At 39.6% G+C, this 20,635-nt stretch overlaps 1 protein-coding gene across 3 annotated transcripts in view; it reads right to left on the bottom strand.

Annotated features, from left to right (window-relative positions):
* Positions 1-19,196, bottom strand: part of LOC148031905 (threonyl and alanyl tRNA synthetase second additional domain-containing protein) — a 70,963-nt gene extending 51,767 nt beyond the window's left edge. Inside the window, exons 1-2 of one of the 3 annotated variants that reach the window (XM_087682483.1) lie at positions 18,959-19,081; positions 14,118-16,693 (exon numbers count right to left, since the gene is read on the bottom strand). In XM_087682483.1, the coding sequence (XP_087538609.1) occupies positions 14,118-15,282 (1,165 nt within the window). In that variant the 5' untranslated portion in view covers positions 15,283-16,693; positions 18,959-19,081. Of the gene's footprint in view, positions 1-14,117; positions 16,694-18,958 lie in introns of those variants that run through there. The other 2 variants (XM_087682484.1, XM_087682485.1) reach the window with 2 other exon arrangements.
* Positions 19,197-20,635: the final 1,439 nt, after the last annotated feature.

Genomic DNA, 20,635 nt, shown 5'->3' with positions numbered 1-20,635 from the left:
CATCTTGCCCAACAGCAACATTTTCAGCTTGTTGTCCATAATCTGAGCCTTGTCCAAGGTCACGCATTGCATTTCCTTCATTCCCATGTGAACGTTCATACTTAGAGGCATCATCACTGCTTGTAATTTCTCAGCTGAGAGTAAAAATCAGCACTAGCACAAAGCTTTGGCTTGCAATCAGGCGCCTTGGGCCCACCAAATCAAGAGATTTAGTGGTATCCCAGCAATGGAACCATGAAACCAACCTTCCTCCTTGGATAGGGTGGTAAATCCCTGATTACAACTTAATAACAGCAACAAACAATAAATGCAAATCTGAAAATATAAATTTACCTATTGATCTTGGACAATGCACATCCGATTGGCCCCGAAATTGGCACCCCTTTCGGTATTTCTTTAGCTTTATTGAAGAAAAAGTTGACTTACAGGGGGATTCTCCCAATCCCTTTCGGTATTTCAACTCCCCTTGCTGTCCAAAGTGACCAGCAAATCTTTAATCTATTTTGCCCCTTGATTCGGGCACCCAATTGGCCTTCACCCACTTCATATACGATGGAAATGCCCCAAATTCAATGGCTGGCTAGTCCTCTACCTGAATTCAGCTAAAATTCACCTTCAACCTTATTGAATCCAAGTCTTGGAGTTTCCAATTTCTGGCACACTACCCAAGGCTGCTACTAAACCCTAATTTTTGCGGTAAATTAGGGTTTATAGCAAAGAAATTTGCAATTTCTCAGCCTCCAAGAATCCAAATGCTGAGATCTTCGAAGCAAGGCTATGAAATGGCTAGGAGATGAGAGGGAAAGCTGTAGAGAGAGAAAATTCAGAGTTTTGTCGCGAAGAATGATTGAAAATCAGTCAAGTGCAGTAGTTGCCCTACCACAACAGCATGTAGATGCAAAGAACTGAAGAATATCACTCATTTACTGCTAGTGCCCTACCTCAACAACCTATAGATGCTATCTCCTGCTGTTGATTGGTCTTCTTTTGCCCCTGGTTGCCTCAGAAGATCCTCCAATGGCTGCAAATCAGACCAACAGCCTCTTCTCTCTCTCTCTTATAGGCTGAATTTATAGAAATGCCTCTCTCCAGCCTCTAAAGACGTTTTTCAGTCTTGCATGGGCATTTTTCACAAGTGGCGACCTTCCCAAATGGTTTTTCCAGCATTTTCCATAATTAAATATTAATTTTCAGTCTTAAAATATTGAAAATTAATCTAATAATTATTTCAGTGCCCTGAAAAATAATTTAACTGGCCAATAATTAAATTGGCTAGGCAACTTCCATTCTCGAGTGTCTTTGCGTCATCTTTGACCATCAGATTGGCGTTAGATACCATTGAACGCCACTTCTCTAGTGTCACCAACTGACACTTATGGCCAAATGGATGACCTAAGCCAACAACTAGCACCAGATACCAAGTACTTGTGCGGCATAACTTTTAGCAACTTTTGCCTTTGACATCCTGTGATTTCTTTGGGTCTCGGGCTCGTAAATTGAAGCCCATCAAAGCAAAGGAAATAAGACCAGCAGGTATGGAACAAGAAGAATGGGATGATTTGGATAAGCTTACATGCTCTACCATAGAGCTCTCAGTGTCAAACAACTTGCCCTTTAGCATTGAGAAGCTAAATTCTGCATATAAAATGTGGCAAAGACTTGAGGAGTTGTATGCTTAGAAAATTGCAGCCTGCAAGGTTTATTGGCTGGAAAAGTTGATGGACTTTCACATGAAGAAAGGTACAACCATGTCTGTACATTTGAATGAGTCAACTCAATTTTCAATCAGCTGATTGCTTTGGATCTCCACATTGATGATAAGTTCAAGGCTATTTTCTTACTATACACTTTGCCTGAAAGTTGGAATACTTTCAAGATAGCTTTGAGTAACTGAAATGCTCAACTATTATATTCTAATGTGGAGAGTTCTTTGCTAATGGAAGAACTCAACAAGTAAAATAATTCAGCAAACAAGTCTTCATTGGGTATATCATTGAGCCCTTAGGAATAGCTTGGGTGGGAAATGATTGGTTTGAATATGCTAAATATCATTGCTATGTCTTCCAAAATATTCAAGCAGTGGGTGGACTGTGGATATATAAACTACATAAGTTTTTATCAAAATTACAGGTGTGCTGAAAGACACTCTTTGTTTTTCCTTTTCCAATTTTTTGAATTTTTCCTAGAAGTCTCTCACTCACCTTGTCTTTATATTTGCCTTCCAAGGCTACTGACAATAGATGCATAATTTGCGAAAAGGCTAGATGGAAGGCTTGGTTTGACAAATATATCAACCAAGCAATGAGACTTTGAAAAGGAAGACTTAGTATTGCTCTACTCCATTAAATGCATTGCACAACACATGTGGTTAAAAATTAATCCACATGTTAAGTGAGGTTTCAAAAATATGTCCTCATTACAGTAGATTTTAGTAAAAGGGCAATCTAAATGGCAAGTCCTATGGCAAAAATGTGGAGTGTTATCATTGTGGAAGGAAAGGATACTACAAACGGGACTATTTTCAATTGAAGAAAGAGAAAGGCAAAAGCAAAAACACTGAAGACAACAAGGCTGAGAAAAAGGACAGCCAACCTCCAAAGAAAAGTACCGTGAAGATAGAGGAGGTAAATGTAGTCACTCATGAGAATGACAATGACGGTGATGTACTCCTTACTTCTTCTTTGAGTGCACATGTATTGATTGCAAATTTTGATGATGACATGCATACTTGGATACTTAATTCAGTTGCATCTTTTCATGTTACACCACATCATAAGTGGATTTCTAACTACAATGGTAGTGCATGTGGTGTTGTCCACTTGGGGAATAACTATACATGTAATATTGTAGGTATTGATAGTATGAAATTGGAATTTCAGCATGGCTCTGTGTTTGTTTTGCATGATGTGAGACATGTACCTCAGCTCGAGAAGAGCTTGATAAGCACAGGGCAACTAGATTATGAAAGCTATCACACCACAATTGGGGATAGCAAATGGAAAATTTATAGGGGCTCTCACATTGTTGCCAGAGCTCCAAAAGTAATACTTTGTATCCTTTGCATGTATCTAGCGTGCATGACCATGTAGTCGCCATAATCAAGTAGCTAAGTATTTCTTTGTGGCATAGCTAATGGGGACACGAGTCAAACTAGAATGAAAGTGTTTTCTTGTTTGGGTTATTTGTCGTCTTTAAGGTATGCTGATTTTGAACAACCATTGTATTTATGGTAAGAATGCTCAAACGTCACATTAAAAAAACTCTCTAAATTCTTCACCCTTAGAGTTGGTACATTCAAATGTATATCAAATACCAAGATTATCTCTAGGGGGAAAGAAGTATTTCATTACTTTTGTTAATTATGTCACACCTAAAGTATGGGTTTATTCAATCTGTCATAAAGACAAGGCCTTGGATAAATTTAAAAAATTCCTAGCACTTACTGAAAATTAAACCAACAAGACATTAAAGTGTCTTCGCTCTAACAATGGTGGGGAATATGTGTCCAAAGCCTTTCAGGACTTTTGTGACAACAAAGGGATTAAAAGGGAGCTCACCGCACCTCATAATCCACCCCAAAATGCTGTTGCAAAGCGTATGAAAAAGACTATTCAAGACAAGGTCGGTACAATGATGTCACATGCTGCTTTACCTCATGGATTTTGGACAGAGGTTGTTATGCCAGCCGTACACTTGATTAATCGGTCACTAAACACGTCTTTGAGAAGGGAGTCCCTCAAGAAGCGTGGCCGAGCAAGCCACCTTTGTATGCTCACTTGAGAGTGTTTGGTTGCAAGGCATTTGTGCACATTCGCAAGGAAGAATGCAGCAAACTTGAGCCAAAGTCCTATAAATGTATTTTCCTCGGACATGTTAATGAGAATGGAATGGGGTATAGGTTATGAAATCCTGAAAAAAGAAAATTTGTACGCAACAATGATGTTATCTTTTGGAAAGATCCCATGCACAAACAGCCTAAAAAGACTGAGGAAGTCAGAAGGATTGTATTCCAGGAAGATGTACCGATAGGATTTCATAGATCTCAAGTTAATCACTCCTTACACACCAAGAAGGCCACAGATGACAACCTTATTCTCTTGGTTTTATATGTGGATAACATGCTGATTGCAGGCAAGGGATATTCATGCTTTGGACTCCTTGAAACAAAGCCTACACAGTAGCTTTGATATGAAGGATCTTGGTGAGGCCAATCATATTCTTGGCATGTGTATACTCGGGGACAAATTGCAAGGTCTTCTCTATTTGTCACAGCAAGAGTATGTTACTAAGGTTTTGGAACCTTTCAATATGGAGGGGAGGCAAGCCATTGGTATATCGTTGCCTCCATATGTGAAACTTAGTGCAAATGACAGCCCTATATCTGATGATGGAAAGGCTGAGATGGCCAAGATTCCTTATGCTTCAACTGTTAGTAGCTTGATGTATGCTATGGTTGCTACACATCCTAACATTGCATTTGCGGTGGGAGTGGTTAGCAGATACATGGCATATCCTAGAAAAAAGCATTGGGAAGCAATTAAGGGTATCATGAGATACCTTAAGGGCACAAAGGACTTGTGTATGTACTTTGGGAAGCAAAAGTCATCTGTTATTGGCTTCATGGATGCAGACTATGCTGGTCATCCTGACTACAAGAAGTCTACTTCAAGATATGTTTTCACATTCACAGAAGAAGCAGTCTCTTGGATATCCAAGGCTGCACAAGTATGTTGCATTGTCTACAACACAGGCAAAGTATGTGGCTGCCACTGAGGGCCACTGAGGCATGCAAGGAGGCTTTAAGGCTTTCACGTCTATTGAAAGAGCTTGGCATTACAGAGGTTCCTATCCTCCACTGTGGGAGGTGGTTGGGAATAATATGTCACTGTGCCTTTTACAATGTTCGGGTGCGCACCCTTACACATGTACTATATATATATTATCAAAAACCTAAAGTAGTACACTTTGAGATTGTACCCACATCGAGTCTTGTACTCTCTCTCTCTTCCATACTCTCTACTCTGCACTCAGTCTCTCTCACTCTGCTGACAAACAGCATTGCATAGCTCGATCCTCGCACACTCTGCAAACAATAACTCCAATGCATTGGCATTCTGTTCTATAAACATGCATCTATGCGCATTTATCTCTTTTCGATCTTTATAAGTAGTCGATACTAGATCCACTATATTCGCGGTATTGTACATGGCAATCTCCAATGCACTCTCTCTTGCTTGCTTAGCCTTGCTAGCTGCCCATTTGATTCAAAATTCTCCCACCACAAAGGTGCCCCAACCCTGCATCGGTCATGTACAGCATCCGCACAGCCATAAGAGTTTTTGCTCTCCTATAGAGAGCAAGCTGATCTCTAATTTTGCACCTAGTGTCAACATTAGGCACCATGCACTCAAGAATTTGCCTCCAATGGAGATTGACCTCAGCATCATTTTCTTGATCCTTACCCTGAAAGTCAGGGTCCAAAACAAATGCAGCTGAATGCAGAGGTGAGCTATAGGCATTCCACTTCTCCATACACAAATCATATATCTCCTCATATTGCTCAACATCAAGCACTAAACTTTTAACTTTTCAATCATCCTATCCATTGCCTCGTACACTTTGGCAATACATGGCTGCATACCATCAACAAGTCTCAACAACTACACAATAGGTACAACCATTGCATCAATTTTTTTTACATTATCCCAAAACTCATTGCTCTCTGCATTTGCTCTGCATGTTATGCCCACAGGAGTGACTACCAATGAAAAAGTATTAAACTCATCACTGACAAACAACTGTCTCACTGTACCCATACATTCTCCGAGGCGTCCCAACATCAAAAAGTTGTAGGCAAACCGTGTGTCTAAATACTTCAACAACCATTTTTTTAACCTTTTTGTAAACTCATAGCGAAGATATTGGCGATTTAAAATAAAAGTAACCATTTGATTTGCATCATGTATCACAGAATGGACCCATGATAACTCACCGATATCCTTCAAAAGGTTATTCAAGCAATGCGCCATGCAATAAGAAAATGTGATATGCTTATGTACTCCTTGAACAATGGCACCTGCTGTCCTATTTGTGGGCTCACCATCAGCCACAAAACCAACCACCAAATGTGGCCCAATAATCTCAATGGCAAAGATCCACTCTGCTGCAAATTGACCTGCGGACTTCCCAGTCCCTGAAGCATCATGGGATGACATAAAATACATCTCCCCTCTAGAATAAGCTACAATGCCATGGATAGACCTCTTTCTCTTGTCACTCCACCCATCAGCGATAAGTGTGACACCATTTTTCTCCCAATCTCTCTTTATGTTTGCTGCAGCTTGCTCCACAACACGCTTTTCCTTATTAAGCAAGGTAGTACGTAAAGTCTCAGAAAAGGGGGACACATAGTTAGGCCCATACTCTCCAACCTTTTTCAACATGGCTCTAAAGTACTCCGACCTAGGGACATAAAATAATAAACACAATAATTATCATGATGACATGAGTTTAGAACAAGTTATAAGTTTATATTATATAAGTTATAACCAAGTTATAAATTTAAAAATTATATTATTTAAGGGAAAAAAATATAAATAGTAAAGATTCGGGCATATCAATTTGTCAAGACTCAAAACCTGGCTGTATGAAAGGCAATATGGTCATGGTAGAAAAAACGAGCCAATGTTGAATCTCTCTCCCCTTTTTTTATTGGGTCCCAACTTTCCTCGAGAGTAGTCTGGAGTCTAATGGTCAAGCATGAAGGCACTAATGGTGAATATGGACTCAATCCAGCGACTCCATGTGGTGTGGATGCCACACTTGCTACTGTAGATGAAGCTCTAGGCCTATTAGCTAATGCTGCTACCGCTGTCGCAAGTGTAGATGGATCGAACGCCACTCATGCACGCCTCGACGCAAATAGAGCCTCTTGTCCAACCACAATCTAGAAGCTCCCTTCTCTTCTCCAACGTCACAATGGGACAAAATTGCACTTCCAATCTTGGCTCATGCAATAAATGGACCCTTACTTTATTTGCGCCACTCGTATGCTGATATGGACACAGCTTGCATTACCAAGGGCGTGATCCGCCTCCACTTGATGGGCGTTCAACATTTACCTCATCCCACCACGACCATGTATCGGAGCGTCTGCTTCTCCCTCTCACCCGACGAGCCGATCGTAAAAAAGCCATGCTGGTTTCTTAGTTACTCACTGCGGGACCCAAGTGCCCAATGTAGGGAGGCTAGGAGGCCAAACTGCAAGAAGCAAGAAGGAAGAGAAGATGATGATGATGATAATGAAGAAGAGGAGATGGAGGAGGAGACAAGAGAGAAAGAAGAAGAAGAAGAAGAAGATGACGAAGAAGGGTTGCGGGGTGGGCTACAGAGCGGGCAATAAGGCAGGTTGCACGGCGGGCAGTAAAGCGGGCTACGGGGGAAGTAGGAGTTGGAAGCTGAAGCAAATAAGACGGGCTGCGGGGAGAGCTGGAGCAGGTGTCAAAGGAGTAGGTGTCAGAGCGGGAGATACACGACTGCGAGTCAGGTGGACGGGAGTTGCACGAGGAGCGGGAAACGGCGATTGTTCGTCTCCCAACAGCCCCGTCCCCGACATGTAAGACGTCCCGGGGACATGGGAACGGCCGTCCCCTCGTGACCAATCTGAACGAGGACGTCCCCCGTTCCACCTCCGCGTCCCGCAGAAGCATCCCGTTTCAGGACGGCGTTCCAGTATCCCAGGGGCCCGGGATGAGCGTTCCTTTTTACAATGATAAATAGGCATGTTGCTTTCCACTCAGTCCAATCTCGTTTTTAGAGGCTTCAAGCCCTCTAGCTTCACTGTCCACATCCCGTTCGCGAAGGACATCTCAACCGAAGCTACCCATTGCTGTCTACATCCATCAAGTGCTTGTTTCCAAGCTCCATTGCACAGTCTACATCAATTTCTGTTGCATTTCAAGATCCGTTGTGAGTACAATACACTCTTCCACTCAGCACCTTTGCCTTGGTCTCAAGACACAAGAGTCCAAGGCATAGTTTTCATTCCTACACAGTTTATTTGTTGCATGAGCATTGTATATTCAATATTCAATCATTCATTCAAATTCCACTATGTTCATCATATCTAAGTTACCCTAACCCAAATTGTATTCTTTTGAGTTTATGCTTTGTCATATGCTTTTATTTGTGTTTTTGCATTAGGGTATTTCTTCACAGAAAGGATCCCCTCTCAAAGATGCTTGGCATTGTTTTTATTGGAGCTCCGCGAGCACAAAGAGAGACTTTTGAAGAGCAAGAGAGAGACTAAGGTAGAGTCAATGAGTCAACATGTTCTTATAGATTTCTTCAGTACTAGCTCTAGAGTTAGCTTGATAAACACTACCACTATAGCACCACTAACACACCATGCACGAGTCGGAGGAGTCACAACAGATCATATGCAATGCACATGGTGCGCAGATCGGACGCAGTATGCTCACGTAGTGAATCCCGGAAGGTTCCCAAGAACAATGAACTCTACCTTTTTGCACAAAAAACAATGTAAAAGCATGAACGACAAGAAGCAAGAGACCAATTGGGTTCAATCTCCCCCCATGCCTTGTGTGAGCGCTTCACAAAGCATGTATTTTTTTTGTATATTTCCATCTTCATGCTCAATAATAGCCCAATTTACAAAAATATGACAAGCTTTTAGCTTTTGAGTTTGCTTTCTACAAAAATAGGAAAATAAAGCTAATGGACGGTGCCCATAGAGTCTGGCACGCCCAATCTCAATGTCTAAATAGAAATAACATATCCGTGCGCATAGGCGCATACAAAATAATAATCAATAATCGATGCCTCAATAGACATAACAAAATATAGGCGTAGCGCCTATCAAAATATAATCCATAGGTCGAATACTCGCTAAACTCCAATGCTTTCCTCCGCCACTGCTGCTATCTCTACACATCAACTGAAGCATTCATAATCGTTAGTAAAATAATACAATTAAACCGACAAAAGTGAATACCTAGCAGTCTTCAGCTACATAAATAAATCAACTGGTTAGAAATAAATCCTAACCTTAATTTATTACGAGTGCGCACTCTAAACTCATAAACATTTATTAATTTAATATGCATTTTGCGGAATCACCCGCTATGGAATCACCCATGTACACACTAAATTAATGAAACGCCCGAAAAGGACAGGCGTCCCCATCAACTTCTCGCACAAAGAATCCACTTTGTGTATGAGCCCCGGTCATCTAAGTTTATGGAATCCACCGTAAAACCTCACGGAATCCATCGTGGAATATGCCTCCTGGCATCATACCCCCAGGGTGGGATAGCAATTGACCTCAATTGCTATTAGCTCAATGTGGAGCTAACAGAGTGGGGAAAGCATTTAAGTCTCTAGCGTGCATCCATTGTGCTTCCTCTACAGGATGGTTCTTAAATTTAACTAGATATCTAGAATACCTTCGGCCAGTTCTAGTGGTCATATAGTCAGTGTCTATGATGGCTTCTGGTTCAAGTATTTCAGTCTCTTCCTCTAATAAAGGTGGGTTTTCATAAACAGGGTGGATAGGTAATTGGCCTCTAAATGGTCTCAATAAACTAATGTGAAATGTATTGTGAATTTTCCAATGAGATGATAATTCTAACTTGAATGCATTATCATTAATCTTATGAATAATTCTAAATGGTCCATAGAATCTAGGAGCTAATTTGACAATTGGATGTCTATCTACACTTTGCAGTCTACGCTTTTCTATTCTCAGCCAAACATTGTCACAACTCTATAGAAACAGAATTTGTATCCTTTTTCATTAATTTATCTATATAATGATTTATTAAATTTATTTCCTTTGCACTAGTTAGATATAAAGAAAAGTGCATTGGAGCTGGCCACTGATGAGTGGTCACAGGTTATGGTGGACCCACATGGTGGGTTAGAGAAAAGATAGTTCACACTTCCACCTATATGACCCGATTGGGCGCCTGTGACTAGAACTCACGCATATCAGGGTTAGACTCGCACACAGAAAGGATTGATGCCTTGAAGTGTGGGCTAGATCCACCAGAACAGACAGTTACAATCAACAAGATGGCATGATCATGAAATGCTTGTATAATGTGCATGTGTGGGCTAAAAGCTTGAAATGCACATTTCTTTGCATAGGTAAGTCACATGAAGATTCGGATACCATTTTTGCGATGTACATGGAAAAAGCTTTCATATGATACCCATATTGGGAGGGTCCCTAAATTCTAGGAGATCCCTAAATTTTAGGAGGTCCCTAAATTTTAGGAGCCTCGAATTAGCCTAAAAATGCTAGTCCTAATATGTCATTCTACAAATAGTAAGTTCTGTACTCTGACTGTGCTTACTAAATTTGGTTGTTTCTATTCTTGACAGTATTCAACCCAAAAAGGAAGGCCATAGAGAAGAGACAAGTGTCAAGACACTTGTCACACAAGTTTCCAAGTGTCCCACCACTTGTCACATCTCATGACATGTGGCTGGACACTTGTCTTGTGCTACTCCACTTTCCCCTTTTGTACTAGCTCTCCCCTCTCCTATAAATAAGAGTTTTTCTTCATTCATCATCATTTTTCTTTGCTGTAAACTCATGTAAAGAACCCACAGATAGCCAGAAACTGGCCCCATCCATCCCCATCATCATTCCCCACTTCTCCATTATCAAATTCCTCCATATTCCCTCTTCTATCACTGCTGTTTTACAAGACAGCAAGCTTGTAAATTCATTACAGCACCTCCTTCTTGAGCTCTTTCTTCCATTTTAGCTACAAGAAGCAAGCTCTATCCCTGTACTGCTGATCAACGATGGAGAAAGGCTGAATTCCCCTTTTTCTTCTCTCATACTGTAAAGAAATCAGTTCTTATCATTGCATAATAGATAATGCATGTGTATTTGTACATCTTTGCATGATCTTGTAAGAGTGAGAATTACTTCTTCTCACTCTCAGGTTGATTGTAACTGAGCTCTTCCCTAAGGGACTTGGGTTGAGCAGAAATACATTCCTTCGGGGGGGGTTGCCCATCTTCAACCCTCAATCTTGTCTCCATTACTTTTACATTTTTATGGCTGTAATTTTGTGAGTAATTTTCATTTTCAGCTTTAAGTGTTCATTCTCTTTTCTATTAAATCTCGAAAACAAGCAAATATCATAATTGTTAAACATACTACGTTGTTCGGGGCGTTTACAAACATAATCATCAACTTTGAAATTCATGGCTTGTCTTTTCTTGTTGACTTGTTTGGTATATGATTGTTGGGCTTTAGCAATCATATCCTTAACCTCATCAAAAATACTATTATGCATATTAGCAATATCATCAGCACTCTGAATTCTATTAGACAAAGATGCAACAGGTGTACATAATCTATATTCATAAATGACTTCAAAAGGTGCTTTCTTTGTAGATGTGTGCGGTGTATTGTTATATGCAAACTGTAATAAATGCAAATGAGTGTCCCATGTCTGAGGTTTAGAGATAGTATATGCACGTAAAAGATCTAAAATGGTGCTATTTGTGGCTTCTGTTTGTCCATTTGTTTTTGGATGAAATGCAGATGAGAAATCAATCTTTGTGCTTAGATTTGCAAATAGTGTTATCCAAAAATTGTTACAAAATCTAGAATCTTGATCTGAAATAATCACTTTGGGCAATCCATGGTTAGTAAAAACAGTTTTCAAAAATAACTGTGCTGCTTGTGATGCTGTTAAAGTTTTCTTACATTGAATAAAATATGCTTGCTTACTAAGTCTATCTACAATTGTCCAAATCATATCATGGTTAGATTTAGTATTTGGTAAACCAGTAATGAAATCCATAAAAATATGTTCCCAAGGTTTAGATGGAATAGACAAAGGCATAAGTAATCCATACTGTTTACCATTATGTCTCTTAACTCTTTGACAAATCAAACATTCAGAAACAAAATTAGATACATCTGCATCCATATGCGACCAATAAAAATCTTCAGTTAACATGCGTAATGTACATATGATACCTCTATGACCTTGATAAGAGGGACAATGAATTTCATTCAAAACAAAAGATCAGAATGGAATAGTAACACACAGTCTCTTTTCAAAAAACATAAATCCATCATTATATGACAATGAATCAACAGGAATGAAATTATTTTGAACTAATTTTTGCCAATCAGAATGAAAAGTAATATCCTGGTGATATGTATCTTTCATAGCAATCAAAGAATCAAAAGATATGACAGAAATATTATGAATTGCAGGTCTTCTACTCAATGCATCAGCAACTACATTTTCTTTTCCAGGTTGGTATTAAATGATAGGATGAAAACTTTGAATGAAGGAAGCCCATTTGATATGACGGTCAGAAATTTGGGGTTGGCTAAGTAAATGTCTAATGCTTTGCTGGTCGGTCTTTATCATGAATTCTGAACCCATTAAGTAATGTTTCCACTGTTTTAATGCTTGTACAACTGCTAATAGTTCTTTGTCATAAGTGGAATATTTCAGCTCAGAGGGTTTCAGCTTAGAACTAGAATATGCTATTGAATGACTGTCTTGCATTAGTACGGCTCCTATTCCTGATCCGCTAGCATCGGTCACAACTAGAAAGAATGGTCTATTAAAGTCAGGCAATTGTAGAACATGGGCATTGGTTAATGCACGTTTCAGTAAGTCAAAAGATTTCTGCTGAGTTTCAGTCCATTGATAAACAATTCCTTTCTTGAGAAGTTTGGTTAATGGTAAAGCAAGTAATGAAAAATTACGTACAAACTTCCTATAGAAACTAGCAAGACCAAGGAATGAGCGTAACTCATGCACGCTTTTAGGAACAGGCCAATGCAATATTGCATCAATTTTCTTAGGATCAACTTTAATTCCTTCTTTTGATACAATATGACCTAAATACTCAATTTCTGTCTTAAAGAATTCACTCTTTTCAGGATTTGCAAACAATTGATTTTCTTTCAGTAATTGAAAAACTAATGATAAATGCTCATAATGCTCTTTTTCACTTTGACTAAACACCAAAATATCATCAAAGAAAACAATCACACAGTACTGATATTTCAAAAAGATACGGTTCATCATTCTACTAAAGGTGGCAGGTGCATTAGTCAATCCGAATGGCATGACTAAGAATTCGTAATGGCCAAACTGTGTTCTAAATGCAGTCTTAAATATGTCAGATCTATCTAGTCTCACCTGATGATATCCAGACTTAAGGTCAATTTTACTAAATATAGAAGATCCTTGCAGTTTGTCCATAAGGTCATCAACTCTAGGTATAGGATACCTATTCTTTACAGTGATCTTGTTTAAAGCTCAGTAGTCAATACACATACGATAGGTATTATTCTTTTTCTTGACTAAGAGTACAGGTACACCGAATGGAGAACTGCTAGGTCGAATTAAACCTCTATTTAGTAATTCTTCAACTTGGTTCTGGATTTCTTTTTGCTCTATTTGATTGTGCTGATATGGTGCTTTGCAAGGTGATTGTGTACCAGGGATTAAATCAATCTTATGGTCTTCCGGTCGTGAAGATGGTAAACCTGGTGGTAGGTCTTCTGCAAAACAGTCCTTAAAATTTGCAAGAAATTACTTATGCCTAGGGTGCATATAATTTTCGTTTGCTTGCAATTCATTCACCCAAATGAGATATGATTTAGTACTCTTGCATGATGCACGTTTTGCTTGAGTATGCGAAAGCAGTACTAGATGCATGCATACCATATAATGTAATAGATTTTCCTTGAAAATTAATATTCATTGTGTGCGTGGAATAATCTATATTTGGATTATGCTGGTGTCTCCAAGGCATTCCTAAAATAATGTCGCTTGACTATAATGGGACAACTAAGAAATTTCTTCTTTCAATATATGAACCAATTTGAATCTCTAAATCTTGTACTTCTTGTGTGCCATTGTACCTAGTGCCTAAAAATGCACCTTTTATGCGATAATGCGCAGGTACAGTCTGTAATTTCAATTGCTTTACCAATTTTGCTGAAATAAAGTCATGAGTACTACTGTCATCATGCAAGATAGTTCTTTCATTTCCATGCACCAAACATTTCATAGTCAATAATGAATGTGGAGTAGGCATACCTGGTAAAGTGTCGGAAGTAGTAGTAGTATCATCCTCATCTTCAGTGAAATCAGGCATATCCTCATGCTCGTCTTCGTCCATGGCTCCAAGATAGTTGATATGTGCTGGTGGCTTCTTTGAATGACAATTTGCTGCGAGATGCCCCGGCTGGTGACACTTATAGCATACTATTGGCTTGGCTTTGGTTACATTATTTGCAATGGCTGGAAGTCTGGGTACATTTGGATTTGCTTGTGGAATAGGCATAGGATTTGAATTGACATTAGATGGTAATGCAGGTGGTTTAGCCCAATTCTTGCGGAAATATGGTGATGAGAAACGACCTGGATTAAACCTTCTAAAATTGGAATTGAATTGTTTAGATCCATAATTACCATTGGCTTGGAATTGCTGTGGTCGTCTGTCTCTTCCGCGTAACTTATCTTCAGTGTCGTGAGCTAGTGATATGGCGTCTTCAAGGGTAGCAAGCTTGAACATGTTCACTTCAGCGTAGTAATGCCCTAGAAGTCCAGACATATACTTCCGCTTATGTGTCGTCTCTGGTACGTCTTCAAGCATGCGTAGCTGTAGGAGTGCATTCCAAAAACGCTCTGTATACTGTGGAATAGGCTCACGATCCCGTTGTTGAAGTAAATCCCATTGCTTGATAGCCTTCTCATGAAATTGCGGTGGAAGGAAATTCTGCATGAACTTCTTCTTGAAATCTTTCCAAGTAGCAGGACATTCTATGCTCTTGCGTACTACAGTCCACCAAAGTGATGCTTTGTCTACCAAATGATTAGTAACACACTTGATTTTATCTTTTTCTGGATAAGTTTTCTCATAGAAATAGTCATCAAACTGGCTAATGAATGATAAAACAGTCTTTCCTTCTCGTATGCCATTGAAAGTGCGAAATTTGAAACTTCGTTTACTTATCTTTGATTCCTTGCCAATGGTTTGTGCTTCAAGAGTGGCGTCGATGGTACGTCGAATCAAATCTTCAGCTTGAGGTTCTTCTTTGTCGGTAGACGCTCTTTGTAATTTTGTCAATTGCGCTTGCAATGCTTGCCTAGCCCTTCGTTCTTCTTCCAATTGCAGCATGATTAGGTCCAGCTTTTGTTCCATGGTAGGCTCAGGTAGGTCGTCTTCAGCCATAGGATCATCCATATGTGGGGTCGTCATCCTGTAAAATTCAATAGACCTTTCTCACTCAAAATCAGGTTAGCGGGATGAGCGTAGCTCAAATTCGGGGTTACAAGGCTATGTATTTTTGGGTATTTCTTTCTCAATTTTTCAGAAAATCTGTAATATTTCCGTCTTCGTTTGCTGAAAATACTTCAGTAAACCTGTAGATAGGTATAATACTTTGCCACGAACAACTTTCCAGTTCAGAGTTTTTGCGTAGAAACAGCCCTTCTAGGAGTTTTGAGCACTAGTCAATTTTGACTCCAGTTGACTAGTCTGACTTGCAGAGTTGCAGACTTAGCCGACTTGCAGAGTTGCAGACTTACAGAACTTAGGCCGACTTGATGAACTTGCAGGACTTGATTCCAGTTGACTTGCAGAACTTGACTTGTGGTGCGCAGGACCTGAAGTTTATGAACTTGCTTGCCTTGTATGACTGGAGTGATTTAGCTAAAACTTAAGAGATTAAGCTTGTAGCTTAATCAGTAGGTCGTCGACTGATTTCGTAGGGGGGGGGGGGGGGGCCGTTTTGTTGATGGCGCGAAAAATGCAGAATGTATGCTGAGATACCACAACTAGAAATTTTGAAGCTTGAAGCTTTTTTTAAAGCTTCTAAGCTTAAGCTTAAGCCTTGCTGAAGCAATTAACTTCAATATGAAGAAAGCTTATCTCTGGTTTTTCCACGACTTGATGAAGGAGATGGATGCGTGGTCCTCCGTCTGCACAGCCTGGTCCTTCACGATCTGACAGTAGAAACAGGGGTTCTTGATCGCCAGAAGTCTGCCTGTATCGACGATTCGCGACGAGATTGACTGTAGAGCTCGATCGTTCCTGAAGCTCCGCCTTCGCTCGAGATGGGTAGCGATTGGAAGCTCTTGATCTCAGCTCCGCTCTGATACCACTGGTGCGCAGATCGGACGCAGTATGCTCACGTAGTGAATCCTGGAAGGTCCCCAAGAACAATGAACTCTACCTTTTTGCACAAAAAACAATGTAAAAGCATGAACGACAAGAAGCAAGAGACCAATTGGGTTCAATCTTCCCCCATGCTTTGTGTGAGCGCTTCACAAAGCATGTATTTTTTTTGTATATTTCCATCTTCATGCTCAATAATAGCCCAATTTACAAAAATATGATAAGTTTTTAGCTTTTGAGTTTGCTTTCTACAAAAATAGGAAAATAAAGCTAATGGACGGTGCCCATAGAGTCTGGCACGCCCAATCTCAATGTCCAAATAGAAATAACATATCCGTGCACATAGACGCATACAAAATAATAATCAATAATCGATGCCTCAATAGACATAACAAAATATAGGCGTAGCGCCTATCAAAATATAATCCATAGGTCGAATACTCGCTAAACTCCAATGCTTTCCTCCACCACTGCTGCTATCTCTACACATCAACTGAAGCATTCACAATCATTAGTAAAATAATACAATTAAACCGACAAAAGTGAATACCTAGCAGTCTTCAGCTACATAAATAAATCAACTGGTTAGAAATAAATCCTAACCTTAATTTATTACGAGTGCGCACTCTAAACTCATAAACGTTTATTAATTTAATATGCATTTTGCGAAATCACCCATGTACACACTAAATTAATGAAACGCCCGAAAAGGACAGGCGTCCCCATCAACTTCTCGCACAAAGAATCCACTTTGTGTATGAGCCCCGGTCATCTAAGTTTACGGAATCCACCGTAAAACCTCACGGAATCCACCGTGGAATATGCCTCCTGGCATCAGCACACCACCACCTCACCATGCTCAGCATCCTTATCTTCAACAAATCCAAGCAATCATTGCTCACCATCGAAGACAAGTACCTTCTCTTAGTGGAATCGCTATCTTGATCACCCCATGCTAAATACTCTCACCCCAAGGAGAGTATAACATTTTTAGAGATGCCTATTGATCATTTTTTGGGAATGGATACAGATGTATTGATACACAAGAGGATTGTTACAAGGTTGGGGCTACTTTGTGGTGTGAAGACTTTGGTTCTAATGGCCCTAAGTTGCAACACTAGCACTTGTTTTTCATTGCTAGGTTGTTTGCTACACTTGCTTGAAGCAATTGTGGAGAATTATTCTTATATTGGCTCCGAGAAGAGAAACCACCTTGTTGTGGAAAGAGCCAATTGGTAGTGGCAATTCAAGTATGCGATATACAAGTACAACTACAAAAAGGCTGATTTTTCATAAGGTAGGAGATCCAACAACCACAGGATAATCAAAATATGAACAAATGGAGGATGCACTATCCTCTGGCATTCATGATCATAAGGCCACTATTTCGAGGGCAGCTGACCTTTTGACTTTGAGTGATGATAAAGAGCCAATTGATAGTGGCAATTCATGTATGTATGCTATGTACAAGTACAACTGCAAAAAGGCTGATTTTTTCATAAGGTAGGGGATCCAACAACCAGAGGATAATCAAAATGTGAAGAAATGGAGGATGCACTATTCTCTGGCATTCATGATCATAAGGCCACTACTTCAAGGGCCACTGACCTTTTGACTTTGAGCAACGATAAGTCACTTGTCATTTTGAGTCCTCAGACTTGACAGATTCAATAAGCCCTTGACGTTTAAGCTTTGTACTTATGTATTCAGCAGTTCAGCTTTCCATATTCAGCACTTTACTTTAGCTTCATCTTCCACATCACTACCCATCATGTCACTTTACTTCATCCTTCAATCTTGTCTTGAATTTTGAATCTGCATGGCACATGCTCTGTGTCATTTATTTCAATGTTCTTTGAGCAATAAATATTAACAATCTTAATTAAAGTCATATCTTCTTAGTTTAAAATGCTATTTTTTGTATATTAAGACTTGCCTTGAGTAATATTTAAAATGTGAGGAAAATAACTGAACCTATATTGACAATGTAAAGCCTGTCTCTATAGAGCAGAGGAGCCAGCAGCTTGGCATGCATGGATTCAGTCACAAAGAGGGCCCAATCATATTACAGATATTGGAGACCATTCCAAGAATACAGCCCTATGTCTCTACTTGTGATTGGTCATATCCTCTCACGATGACTCCACTTTTGGAGCAATGTTGGTGCACAGCTTAGGAATAATCAAACTGTCAACCCACTTGAAGGCCCTCAAAAACTTCTCCAATTCTATTAGCCACCCCATGATGAGGTGCAGGAAATGCATCTCTTGCCAGTAGATTTTTAAGACGTTTGGGCTTTTGTCAAGACCTCACACTCTGTAGCTGTTCCACCATTGGCCCTTCTACCCTGAAAATTCCTTCAATACGAATGCACCAAGATCTATGCGTGCCACTTCAAGGTGAAATGATCGTTCAATTGAGTTTGACCTCCTTCTCAGACTGCAACCGATTCTCCACCACGGGAAGATACTGAGTCTCAAAACTGAAGTCTGAGAAAATACCACCACTAGATATAACTGGTTTATATTCCTGAACATACACACGAAATATCGCACAATAGCAAGAAGTGCTACCACTGAATCTTCTTTGCTGACATTTCTTACTTGATTGGATATGCCATTAGACTAGCAAGAGTCTGAACTCTGCCTGTCATAATTTGAGTACCAACAATCAACGTCTAGAGCTCATTCGTAGCAAGTCCCCTTGGCTTCATCGACTACTTCAAATGCCCTGATTAAGCACCTGATGTTTTTATTACCTGGACTGCTGCAACGAAGCTGGCTTTCCAATGGAATTGGAGCATATCTCGGAAGTAAGCAAGCTCAGTAGGTGCGATCGACCTTGTCATCTCCATAACGGATCTTTCTTCTTCGTACCAAACAAACAGATAGACTGAAATGAATGAATGAACGAATGAATGAGAGAGAGAGAGAAAGAGAGCGCCTTGGCACGAGTGCCGGCGGCCACCCTCCGAAAGGGAAATCCAATCAGAGAGGTTACCTGATGCACGGCAAGTTTCCAGCATATGGCTTTTAAAAGGGGAAGTAAATCTTCCTCAAGAGGCCCCTGTGAGTCCATGACACATGGCTGGGTCGCTGGCAAGTCCAGCATGTTTTTAAAAACCCATTAAATAAATAAGTGTAAAAGTTTTTCTAACCTAAAGTAAAAACGCATGCACCAATCAGCTAGAACTAGGATCTTATAATTGTATTAATAAACATCAAACGTTCTAACTATAATTAAAATATGATTGAATTTCGATTATATTTGAAATATAATTATACTAATCAACATCAAACTCTCTTATTATATGTGAAATATTATTAAGGCTCAATTATTATAGTAATGTAATTATATTAAAAAACATCAAGCATTCCAATTATAAATAAAATTTAATTATAATCAAACTACATTTATACTTGCAGATATTAAATACTCCAATTGTCATTAAAAGTTACAATAACAATACAAATATATTTTATATGCCAAAAACACACGCATACCAAGACAATTGTTCCCTCATAGAGTCTTTGGATAAAGTCCTCATACAATGCCATCCTCATTTGAAGGCCCATAGCTTTTTGCCTGCTCATCGTCCTCCACCTTAGTGCAATCTCTCCATTTAAGTGTGGATCTTCTTGCTCAAAAGGCTCGCCCCCCGCCGCCCTTAACTTGCACATCATTATACAAAACACAACACACAAGAACTACTAATGGCTTCTAGACTATAGGATAGGTGGTATCACCTTGCAACATGTTGGAAATACCATCTAGGTTGATTGATATAGACTTCTAGCTATTCTTTTCAATGCACATAGCCTTGGTTTGATTTTCTAAAAAGATTAGACCATTGCCCCAATCCTCAATGAGTCAAGTATTGCACATTCATGAATGGCCAATGAGCAATAATGTGTAATCAACTCCCTTGATGACTACGAAAGTGGCATAAAACTTGACACCAACAATCTTCATAGGCTAGTCCCAGCACTCCATCTAGGTGATGGTAATGATATATTCAATTTCCTAAGAATCCTCCAACAAATACCAAAAGCGTTTTCAACCTTCACCCAACTAGTGATTTGCTTGTCAAATGTATCTTTTTGTTTGAGATCATGCCCTCCTTTTGACTTAAATGTCTACAATAAAAAACTGGTGGGTTTGTACATGAAATCTCCCACAAAGTATGGTCTAATTTCATGGTTTCACACTTGTATAATTTGTTCACTAAGGACCCCACAAGGCTTCATTTGCTAAAACACTTTTGAGCCCTTGAAGTTGGTGGAGTCATGTGTCCCACTAAGGGTGTGACACCTCTTCCATCTAAGGCAAGTTTAGCTTTAGTGGGGAGTGTGCCATTCATATCACTTGGGGTTAGCCTTTACCCAATCCCATGAGCAACACCTAATATGCCTCCCTTTGAGTTTCTTGAGTTGAT

Source organism: Lygodium microphyllum, chromosome 8 (assembly GCF_053477565.2).
Source record: "Lygodium microphyllum isolate KBCC chromosome 8, Lygodium_microphyllum_v1.1.10, whole genome shotgun sequence".
Taxonomy (NCBI): domain Eukaryota; kingdom Viridiplantae; phylum Streptophyta; class Polypodiopsida; order Schizaeales; family Lygodiaceae; genus Lygodium; species Lygodium microphyllum.
This window is presented reverse-complemented; position numbering and strand designations above follow the sequence as displayed.